The sequence below is a fragment of the Cherax quadricarinatus genome, chromosome 29, assembly GCF_038502225.1.
Source record: "Cherax quadricarinatus isolate ZL_2023a chromosome 29, ASM3850222v1, whole genome shotgun sequence".
Classification (NCBI taxonomy): Eukaryota; Metazoa; Arthropoda; class Malacostraca; order Decapoda; family Parastacidae; genus Cherax; species Cherax quadricarinatus.
Genome location: NC_091320.1, coordinates 150145 through 162357, shown reverse-complemented (window position 1 = coordinate 162357; position 12213 = coordinate 150145). Strand labels below are relative to the sequence as shown.

General features: G+C 40.6%; 2 protein-coding genes across 8 annotated transcripts in view; one reads left to right on the top strand and one right to left on the bottom strand.

Annotated features, from left to right (window-relative positions):
* Positions 1-3896, bottom strand: part of Dysb (dystrobrevin binding protein dysbindin) — a 52770-nt gene extending 48874 nt beyond the window's left edge. The window contains exon 1 of the mRNA XM_070089573.1: positions 3738-3896. Within this exon, the coding sequence (XP_069945674.1) occupies positions 3738-3793 (56 nt within the window). The 5' untranslated portion in view covers positions 3794-3896. The remainder of the gene's footprint in view (positions 1-3737) is intronic.
* Positions 1-12213, top strand: part of Orc5 (origin recognition complex subunit 5) — a 157002-nt gene that overhangs the window by 3105 nt on the left and 141684 nt on the right. For 2 of the 7 annotated variants that reach the window (XM_070089564.1, XM_070089566.1), the window contains exon 1: positions 4219-4471. The exons of 1 other annotated variant lie outside the window; for it this stretch is intronic. The gene's annotated coding sequence lies outside the window, so the exon portion shown is untranslated. Of the gene's footprint in view, positions 1-2870; positions 2894-3946; positions 3987-4014; positions 4115-4162; positions 4472-12213 lie in introns of those variants that run through there. 4 more of the 7 variants (XM_070089568.1, XM_070089569.1, XM_070089563.1 and 1 more) reach the window with 4 other exon arrangements.

Below are 12213 nucleotides of genomic sequence, written 5' to 3'. Positions count from 1 at the left end.
CAAGGTCCTAAATGCACTAGAAGACAAAAAGAATGCAGATGTAATATATACAGACTTTGCAAAAGCCTTCGACAAGTGTGACCATGGCATAATAGCGCACAAAATGCATGCTAAAGGAATAACAGGAAAAGTCGGTCGATGGATCTATAATTTCCTCACTAACAGAACACAGAGAGCAGTCGTCAACAGAGTAAAGTCCAAGGCAGCTACGGTGAAAAGCTCTGTTCCACAAGGCACAGTACTCGCTCCCATCTTGTTCCTCATCCTCATATCCGACATAGACAAGGATGTCAGCCACAGCACCGTGTCTTCCTTTGCAGATGACACCCGAATCTGCATGACAGTGTCTTCCATTGCAGACACTGCAAGGCTCCAGGCGGACATCAACCAAATCTTTCAGTGGGCTGCAGAAAACAATATGAAGTTCAACGATGAGAAATTTCAATTACTCAGATATGGTAAACATGAGGAAATTAAATCTTCATCAGAGTACAAAACAAATTCTGGCCACAAAATAGAGCGAAACACCAACGTCAAAGACCTGGGAGTGATCATGTCGGAGGATATCACCTTCAAGGACCATAACATTGTATCAATCGCATCTGCTAGAAAAATGACAGGATGGATAATGAGAACCTTCAAAACTAGGGAGGCCAAGCCCATGATGACACTCTTCAGGTCACTTGTTCTATCTAGGCTGGAATATTGCTGCACACTAACAGCACCTTTCAAGGCAGGTGAAATTGCCGACTTAGAAAATGTACAGAGAACTTTCACGGCGCACATAACGGAGATAAAACACCTCAATTACTGGGAGAGCTTGAGGTTCCTAAACCTGTATTCCCTGGAACGCAGGAGGGAGAGATACATGATTATATACACCTGGAAAATCCTAGAGGGACTAGTACCGAACTTGCACACGAAAATCACTCACTACGAAAGCAAAAGACTTGGCAGACGATGCACCATCCCCCAATGAAAAGCAGGGGTGTCACTAGCACGTTAAGAGACCATACAATAAGTGTCAGGGGCCTGAGACTGTTCAACTGCCTCCCAGCACACATAAGGGGGATTACCAACAGACCCCTGGCAGTCTTCAAGCTGGCACTGGACAAGCACCTAAAGTCAGTTCCTGATCAGCCGGGCTGTGGCTCGTACGCTGGTTTGCGTGCAGCCAGCAGCAACAGCCTGGTTGATCAGGCTCTGATCCACCAGGAGGCCTGGTCACAGACCGGGCCGTGGGGGCGTTGACCCCCGGAACTCTCTCCAGGTAAACTCCAGGTACTCCAGGTACATGTACATGGTATACAGACCATAACTGACATCAATGACATATGTACTACCATATAGAAAGCTGCTTGTTATGCTGAGTATTTCGGGCAAATTAGGTCAGTTTTGTCCCAGGATGCGACCCACACCAGTCGACTAACACCCAGGTACCCATTTTACTGATGGGTGAACATAGACAGCTGGTGATAAGATAAGATAAGATAAGATTTCGTTCGGATTTTTAACCCCGGAGGGTTAGCCACCCAGGATAACCCAAGAAAGTCAGTGCGTCATCGAGGACTGTCTAACTTATTTCCATTGGGGTCCTTAATCTTGTCCCCCAGGATGCGACCCACACCAGTCGACTAACACCCAGGTACCTATTTGTTGCTAGGTGAACAGGACAACAGGTGTAAGGAAACGTGTCAAATGTTTCCACCCGCCGGGAATCGAACCCGGGCCCTCCGTGTGTGAAGCGGGAGCTTTAGCCACCAGACCACCGGGCCACACATCCAATGTTTTCACCCCTTCGCCGGGAATCGAACCCAGACCCTCATCGTGTGAAGCGAGAGCTTTAGCCAACAGGCCACAGGGCCCAGCTGATGTCTGCTTGGAGTCTTGCAGTGTCCTCATTGGAGAACTCTGTCATGAAAATTCGAGTGTCATCCACAAAGAAAGGTACGGTGCTGTGGCTTACATCTGTCTATGTCAGATATGAGGATGAGGAACAGGATAGGGATGAGTACTGTGCCTTGTGGAACAAAGCTTTTCACTGTAGCTGCATCAGACTTTGCTCTGTTTACTATTACATGTACTCTTCTTGTTCTATTTGTTAAGAAGCTATAGATCTATCTACCAACTTTTCCGTTATTCCTTTATCATGCATTTTGTGTGCTATTATACCATGATCACACTTGTTGAAGGCTTTTGCATAATCTGTGTATACTACATCTTCATTTTGTTTGTCCTCTATAGCATCCAAGACCTTGTCATAGTGGTCTAGTAGCTGGGACAGGCAGGAATGACCTGCTCTAAACCCATGTTACCCTGGTTTGTATAACTGATGGTATCTAGATGGGTGGTGATCTTGCTTCTCAGAACCCTCTGTATTAATGTTTTAAATTGATTAAGCGGTAGTAAATTTTTGGGGATTTTTCGAGTCATCTCAAACTGAGTGAATGATTTAGTACAGTGTAGGTATGGTTAATTTTGGAAGACCAGAATATTTTTAAGTATGGCCCTAGTGTACCTGTACCTAAATAAACTTACTTATCTAAATAAACTTACTTACCTTAGGATTAATTTGTCCAACATGCACTACATACAAGTGGCTTTCTTTAGTGTCTATCAGTGTTTTATTATATGTAAGCTACATTATTTGTATCGCATAAAAAAATAAAACAAAATTGCATTCACACGGTGCTGCTATTTAAGTTTATTCAGGTACATTACACAAGTTAAGGTTTTATGACGGTTGTACATAGTAACATAATGAAGGTGGCCCGTGGCTTGGTAAACAACACTCTGGCTTTACACGCTGAGTGTCCAGGGTTCAATCCCCGGCAAGGGTGAAAACATTGGTCGTGTTTCCTTACACCTGTTGTCCTGTTCACCTAGGAAGCAAGTAGGTACCCGGGTGTTAGTCAACTGGTGTGGGTTGCATCCTGGGGGACAAGCTTGAGGCCCCCATTGGAAATAAGATAAACAGTTCCTCGATGATGCACTATCTTTCTTGGGTTATCCTGGGTGGCTAACCCTCCATTGTTAAAAATCCTAACATCCTAACATGTGTATAAATTACCCAGGATAAGTGAATAGTCAAAACAACATTGTTACCGAGGCTCATTGTATGGGAGATTAAGTTAGTAAAGATGATGATGATGATGATGATTGATGATTGATGATGATGATGATTGATGATTGATGATTGATGATTGATGATTGATGATGATGATTGATGATTGATGATGATGATTGATGATGATTGATGATGATGATGATGATTGATGATGATTGATGATGATTGATGATGATTGATGATGATTGATGATGATGATGATGATGATTGATGATTGATGATTGATGATGATGATGATGATGATGATTGATGATGATTGATGATGATGATGATGATGATGATTGATGATGATTGATGATGATTGATGATGATGATGATGATTGATGAATGATGATTGATGATGATGATGATGATGATTGATGATTGATGATGATTGATGATGATTGATGATGATGATGATAGCAGCAGTAGTAGTTTGTTGAAGGTAAGTTGTGAGGCATGACATTGTATCCGAGCAATGGACTCCCTGGATCAAGAGCTCTTCATCAAAATAAAGACAACTTCTGTGAGGGAACAATACAGATGTCTGTAAAGGATTATTTTGAAGACAAGATTATGTCAGTAGTTATAATAAGTATTAGAGTGGTATGGCTGCTTCTCTTACACTCACCCGGCAGATATTCCATCCTGAACTGTCTGTATATTTTTTCTGAGAGATTCAAACATGTTCAGTAATTAAAATAAGATATAACAATTGATCAATGATTAAGATGAAGATCGTGGCGAACACTAACTTCCTTTATAACCTAGACTAAGTCTCTTTATTAACTAATATTGCACAAAATATACACCGTTTTAATATAGAAGAAGAAGATAAAAAAAAACACTGATATAGTTTAAGGAGGAAAATAAGATTGTAGTAAGTGTAATTAGTAGTATAAATATAATGTTTGAGAGAGAATATTTAGGAGAGGTAGACGCATGCGTCACTCTTCCCGCCATATATTCTAACTTCACAATATTATACAATATTTACCACTATTACAGGTATTGTATCATGTTATTATTATTAACAATAATGTGAGAGTGAGTTATAGTTGTGTTGTGATGGTTATGAGTGTTGTGTTGATGAGTTATAGTGAGTTATTGTGAGTTATAGTGTTGGATGACACAGCAGCAGCAGCAGCAGCAACAGTGGTGGTGATCTACCTTCCATTATTACTACACTACAAGCTGCACTGCTGTATAACCCTTGTGGCTTAGCGCTTCTTTTTGATTATAATAATAATACAAGGTGCACTAGTCTACCTTCCATTATCACTACAAGCTGCACTAGTCTACACTGTCTTCACTACTACATCAGAAGCTGCTACAACCTACACTCCCACTACATGATCACTTCAGGTAAGCACTTTAATATTATTGGTGCACCGGGATCATTATATTGTGTCAGTATTGTAGCTGTCAAGACAATATACAGTAATATATATCATATATATCAGGCCTGGTGGCTAAAAGCTCCCGCTTCACTCACGGAGGGCCCGGGTTCGATTCCCGGCGGGTGGAAACATTTCGACACGTTTCCTTACACCTGTTGTCCTGTTCACCTAGCAGCAAATAGGTACCTGGGTGTTAGTCGACTGGTGTGGGTGGCATCCTGGGGGACAAGATTAAGGACCCCAATGGAAATAAGTTAGACAGTCCTCGATGACGCACTGACTTTCTTGGGTTATCCTGGGTGGCTAACCCTCCGGGGTTAAAAATCCGAACGAAATCTTATCTTATCTCTTACCAACTAATACACTTGTTCCTTAACTACTTCCACTTTAGTCATCACTATATCTGACATTTTTGGTAACATATGTAAGAATCTCCAACATTTTCTGTTGTCTCAGAAAAATCTTATATTTAAGAGCACATATAAGAATAAAAGCACACAGCTGTAGGTCTACTGGCCTATGCTAGTCAAGTCAAACTCACACTTACTTATGTACCTGTCCTTGTATTTAAAACTTCCTAAAGTTCTTAATGATAAGGGTAAGCAGATATGTAAGTACATTTAGGTACATTATTATCATACATATAAATTACCAAGGATAATCCCCCCCCCCAAAAAAAAAAAAAAGTTAACTTATTTCCAAATAAAATACGCAGACTATAACAAACATTAACCCATAAAATCTAAACAGACCACAAATGACTATGTTGCCTGTGGTGTACTAACAACATTCTAAGACCCATTGATGACAAACATCAATATGAAAAGTAAGTAAGTAAGTTTATTCAGGTATACACAAATACAGTTACATAGAATTATCATACATAGCAGCATATGTGTAGAGAACCTGGGATAACCAAAAAAGTCAGTGACTTATTTCCATTGTGGTCCTTTAAGTAATATAGGGCTTAATAACTAAAGAATTTATTAAACTATATATCAGTCCTCACCAAACAATAAGAAAGTCCAAGCATCTGTAATATTGTAATATTATAATATTGTAATAGATTCACTGAAACGAGAGATGTAAAAAAGACCTGGAAGACAATAATTTTATTTTAGTATGATACATGTTTGTACAAAAGTGTAACAAAAGTCCCTTTATATGCAGACCATTTTGGGCAAACTTAAAACTAACTTAAGATTAATAAGGCAATAACAGTGCTATAATTGTACATATGGTCATTAGGTGAGTTACAGTGAATTTAAGAAAATTTAATATTTCAACTAGTTAATGCTATATGGCTTTAATAAGTTCAGTAGAGAAGAATTACAGTTTTGATATAGTATATAAGAAATACAGTATTATTACAATTTAGCACAATTTAAACAGTGAAATTGAAACAATTATAAGTTTGAAGTAATGATTAAATAGTTGAGCAATCATCAAGCACAATATACAATAATAAAATTGAAACAGTTGTAAGTTTGAAGTAAATGATCAAATAGTTGAGCAGTCATAAATTACTTAGGAGTTTTTTGAGAAACTGGTAGATGTTAAGTATAGTGTTTGTCTGGTTAATTTTGAGTGATGAAGCGATTTCTAAGTAGGACCTTAAATTGATTTGTAGACAGGGGCCCTTTAGTGTGTTCTGGCAAAGAATTCCAGATCTTTGGGCTGAACAAAGCTATAGATATTGTTCTGACTAAATCAGATGAACTGCAACTCGAGCCTATTGATACAACTGACAAGATAATGACTTCTTCTAAACCATACCTGGAGTTTACCTGGAGAGAGTTCCGGGGGTCAACGCCCCCGCGGCCCGGTCTGTGACCAGGCCTCCTGGTGGATCAGAGCCTGATCAACCAGGCTGTTGCTGCTGGCTGCACGCAAACCAACGTACGAGCCACAGCCCGGCTGATCTGGGACTGACTTTAAGTGCTTGTCCAGTGCCAGCTTGAAGACTGCCATGGGTCTGTTGGTAATCCCCCTTACGTGTGCTGGGAGGCAGTTGAACAGTCTCGGGCCCCTGACACTTATTGTATGGTCTCTTAACGTGCTAGTGACACCCCTGCTTTTCATTGGGGGGATGGTGCATCGTCTGCCAAGTCTTTTGCTTTCGTAGTGAGTGATTTTCGTGTGCAAGTTCGGTACTAGTCCCTCTAGGATTTTCCAGGTGTATATAATCATGTATCTCTCCCTCCTGCGTTCCAGGGAATACAGGTTTAGGAACCTCAAGCGCTCCCAATAATTGAGGTGTTTTATCTCCATTATGCGCGCCGTGAAAGTTCTCTGTACATTTTCTAGGTCGGCAATTTCACCTGCCTTGAAAGGTGCTGTTAGTGTGCAGCAATATTCCAGCCTAGATAGAACAAGTGACCTGAAGAGTGTCATCATGGGCTTGGCCTCCCTAGTTTTGAAGGTTCTCATTATCCATCCTGTAATTTTTCTAGCAGATGCGATTGATACAATGTTATGGTCCTTGAAGGTGAGATCCTCCGACATGATCACTCCCAGGTCTTTGACGTTGGTGTTTCGCTCTATTTTGTGGCCAGAATTTGTTTTGTACTCTGATGAAGATTTAATTTCCTCATGTTTACCATATCTGAGTAATTGAAATTTCTCATCGTTGAACTTCATATTGTTTTCTGCAGCCCACTGAAAGATATGGTTGATGTCTGCCTGGAGCTTTGCAGTGTCTGCAATGGAAGACACTGTCATGCAGATTCGGGTGTCATCTGCAAAGGAAGACACGGTGCTGTGGCTGACATCCTTGTCTATGTCGGATATGAGGATGAGGAACAAGATGGGAGCGAGTACTGTGCCTTGTGGAACAGAGCTTTTCACTGTAGCTGCCTCGGACTTTACTCTGTTGACGACTACTCTGTGTTCTGTTAGGAAATTATAGATCCATCGACCGACTTTTCCTGTTATTCCTTTAGCACGCATTTTGTGCGCTATTACGCCATGGTCACACTTGTCGAAGGCTTTTGCAAAGTCTGTATATATTACATCTGCATTCTTTTTGTCTTCTAGTGCATTTAGAACCTTGTCGTAGTGATCCAATAGTTGAGACAGACAGGAGCGACCTGTTCTAAACCCATGTTGCCCTGGGTTGTGTAACTGATGGGTTTCTAGATGGGTGGTGATCTTGCTTCTTAGGACCTTTTCAAAGATTTTTATGATATGGGATGTTAGTGCTATTGGTCTGTAGTTCTTTGCTGTTGCTTTACTGCCCCCTTTGTGGAGTGGGGCTATGTCTGTTGTTTTTAGTAACTGTGGGACGACCCCCGTGTCCATGCTCCCTCTCCATAGGATGGAAAAGGCTCGTGATAGGGGCTTCTTGCAGTTCTTGATGAACACAGAGTTCCATGAGTCTGGCCCTGGGGCAGAGTGCATGGGCATGTCATTTATCGCCTGTTCGAAGTCATTTGGCGTCAGGATAACATCGGATAGGCTTGTGTTAATCAAATTTTGTGGCTCTCTCATAAAAAATTCATTTTGATCTTCGACTCTGTCTGGTTAGCGGCTTGCTAAAAACTGAGTCATATTGGGACTTGAGTAGCTCACTCATTTCCTTGCTGTCATCTGTGTAGGACCCATCTTGTTTAAGTAGGGGCCCAATACTGGACGTTGTTCTCGATTTTGATTTGGCATAGGAGAAGAAATACTTTGGGTTTCTTTCGATTTCATTTATGGCTTTTAGTTTTTTTTTTTTTTTATTATCACACCGGCCGATTCCCACCAAGGCAGGGTGGCCCGAAAAAGAAAAACTTTCACCATCATTCACTCCATCACTGTCTTGCCAGAAGGGTGCTTTACACTACAGTTTTTAAACTGCAACATTAACACCCCTCCTTCAGAGTGCAGGCACTGTACTTCCCATCTCCAGTTCTTCCCGCGATTCCTGACTCCTAAAGGATTCTTTTAGCTTAAGTTCGATGCTTGCTATTTCTCTGACCAGTGTCTCCCTACGCATTTCAGATATATTGACCTCTTTTAGCCGCTCTGTTATTCTTTTCCGTCGCCTGTAAAGGGAGCGCCTGTCTCTTTCTGTTTTACATCTACTCCTCCTTTTTCTTAGAGGAATAAGCCTTGTGCATACATCGAGTGCCACCGAGTTAATCTGTTCTAGGCATAAGTTGGGGTTTGTGTTGCTTAGTATATCTTCCCAGCTTATATCGGTTAGGACTTGGTTTACTTGGTCCCACTTTATGTTTTTGTTATTGAAGTTGAATTTGGTGAATGCTCCCTCGTGACTAATCTCATTATGTCGGTCTGGGGCTCCGCGCATACATGACTGAACCTCAATTATGTTGTGATCTGAGTATATTGTTTTTGATATGGTGACATTTCTTATCAGATCATCATTGTTAGTGAAGATGAGGTCTAGTGTATTCTCCAGTCTAGTAGGCTCTGTTATCTGCTGGTTTAAATTGAATTTTGTGCAGAGATTTAAAAGCTCGCATGAGTGAGTTTTCATCAGAGCTGCCTCCTGGTGTTATTACTGCAACAATATTATTTGCTATATTCCTCCATTTTAGGTGCCTTAAGTTGAAATCCCCCAGGAGCAAGATGTTGGGTGCAGGAGCTGGAAGGTTTTCCAGACAGTGGTCAATTTTTAACAGCTGTTCCTGGAATTGCTGGGATGTTGCATCTGGAGGCTTGTAGACTACCACAATGACTAGGTTTTGGTTCTCGACCTTTACTGCTAAAACTTCCACTACATCATTTGAGGCATTTAGCAGTTCTGTGCAAACAAGTGACTCTGCAATGTACAGGCCAACCCCCCCCCCTTTTTCCTGTTCACTCTGTCACATCTGTATAGGTTGTAACCTGGGATCCATATTTCGTCTTGCCAGTAAAATTCCAGGCACCAGTACTGGAGTGAGTGGTGACCTGGGTAGAAACTTCTCAGTATCCCTCAGTCTTCCACCAACCATGCCCACTGAAATCACCATGATTAAAAATAAATCGGGAAATCTTGCTCATGCCTCACCACTATTGTTCAAATGAGTGGCTCATGTCCTTTTACCCACCATTACATTACTCTTTAATAATTCACTAGAAACCAGTACTTTCCCAGCAGTTATACCAATACACGAAGATGGAGACCCAACAGATGTAAACAACTGGTTGTACAAAAATGGTATAAAATACTGACAAGATGAAATTGACACATGTGCAACATCTGGGTATCTTTATTGTAGACGTTTCGCCATCCAGTGGCTTTATCAATACAAATTCCAGGACATAATTTGAAGATAGTAGAACTACATGTATGTACAGAAGATGTAAACACCTATACATCACTATCAAACTTGCCTTTACTATCCAAATTCTTTGAGAAACTCGTACACAAGAGATTATACTCCTTTATAACATCACAAAGCATTCTCAACCAGTGCCAGTTTGGCTTCAGGAGAAACAAATGCACAAACAAATTCCAGGGTTCCACTGTACTACAGGGCCAACACTGGCTTCACAGCCGTTATATAATGGGACTGACACTGAAAGGATTAAACCCGACTCCTAAGGTGACATAATAATAGTGATAATCATTATTTCTACAAAGTACAACATACTATTGATTGAGGAATAGTTGATGTTAATGACATACTTGAAAGAGAGTCCCTGCTTATACACAACATTTTAGGCAGCCTAAAAATTAACTTATTACTACTGGATGGGATTGATAAATTTGGTTTACACGAATGATAAAGATTTAAAACTTAGAAATTAATTTTAACACTTTGGTTTACGATTGATATTTTGGGAATTTTTTGTAAAACAGTTTGTTGGAATTTTTTGGAAAATAAATTGTTATAATGTTTGTATTGATTCCTACAAATATTGGATAAATACCATACGAATTTACTTTGCAGTATTACTGAAGGCCCATAGAATGTATAGCATCTCAGACAAGACGTAGATGATAAAATACTGTACTTGAAGTATACTTTTTATTTATTTTTCAATGAAGCTTTATTAAAATAAATGCAAGTAACAGATTAGTTCATAAAAATCACAATAAAAAAACATAGGGTAATTGTCTAGTTTAGTAGGGTGAATGTTACTAACTGCTTGAATTACAATACAAAATACGAGATAGTATATGACTACTTTATATGGAAGTGATAGATAAAATTACTGATACAAGAACTTCTGTATAAAGATTGTCATCAGTTTTCTTGTTGGATATTAAGACACTACACGTGTTGATTGCTGATGCAGAAAAACTGATTTATGTATGAGGCCTGAAAATGTATCCAAGGAATTAAATAAAATACTGTATTGAGGGGAAGTGGCTCCCCCCTAACCCCAGCCCATTCATCTTGTGGAAGGTAATTTATTGTATGTTGTAAGCCACTAGCAGCAACAGTCTGGTTGATCAGGCAGTCAAAAGGAAAAGGGTCATTCTATATCAAGTGGATCAGGGGTCCCCACCTGACCATCTCCAATTTCAATAAAATTTTACATGAAGGTTGGCACATATGTCGTATTAACTTTGGGAAAGTTTTAGTTCATAATATGCAACGGTAGTAATGCTATGGCCCTCAGAGTGGAGGCAGGTGAAAATTTCACCAACCCACAACACGCAATCGGCAATATTCAGGTTACTGCTGTGGCAGATCTTGAAGAGTAAAAGTTGTGTAAGTAGACATGCCTATGCAACTTTTGGGGAACACCTCAATTCTATAAGTTTTTTAGCTTATTTTGATTAATTAACCTCAGCTATGGCTTCTAAGGGGGATGAGAGGGAGGCTGGTGGTGTCAAACTTAAATACCGGTCCATATCAATTCAAGAGAAAGTTGAACTGTTGAGAAAACTGGACCATGGTGCTTCAGTGCGTAAAATCTGTGAAGATTATGGTCTTGGTAAATCAACTGTTTATGTTGACCAAGGTGACCACCTCTAGTCTGGAAACATCAGCAATCCAGAAAAGCTTGGGAACCAAAGGTTCCAGAAAATTGATGTAGCACTTGTAATGCTGTAATCCATTTTCAAATATTTGTGAGATTTCTGATGAGTAGCATTATGTGCTGGTCAGCTTCATGCATCCTCATGGTCCAGCTCAATCATTCTATTGGCCAGCATGAAATGACACCTACTGGGTTCCAGATCATATTTCCAATATTCCAGCACACGAAAATCACTCCATATGAAAGCAAAAGACTCGGCAGGAGATGCAGCATTCCCCCCGATGAAAAGCAGGGGTGCCATGAGTACACTGAGAGACAACACAGTAAGTGTCCGGGGCCCAAGACTGTTCAGTTGCCTACCAATAGACCCCTGGCTGTCTTCAAGAAGGCACTGGACAGGCACCTAAAGTCAGTACCTGACCAACCGGGCTGTGGTTCGTACATCAGCTTGTGTGCGGCCAGCAGTAATAGCCTGGTTGATCAGACCCTGATACACCATGAGGCCTGGTCTCAGACTGGGCTGCGGGGGCATTGACCCCAGAAACCCTCTCCAGGTAAACTCCAGGTAAATCATCAGCAACATCAATGGGATGACAATATTGCCTGGTGCCAGCAACCATGTCCAACATTGATGAAAAATTTTCTGTTGCCATGAATTAAGAAACAGCTATGGCTTGGAAAGTAGAAAGAAGCCCAAATTCAGGCTTGGGATTTTGTGGCAAAGAAACCTGTTTGAGGCTTTGGATCCTGTGGAAAAGTGGCCCACCACCCATGGTTGTTATT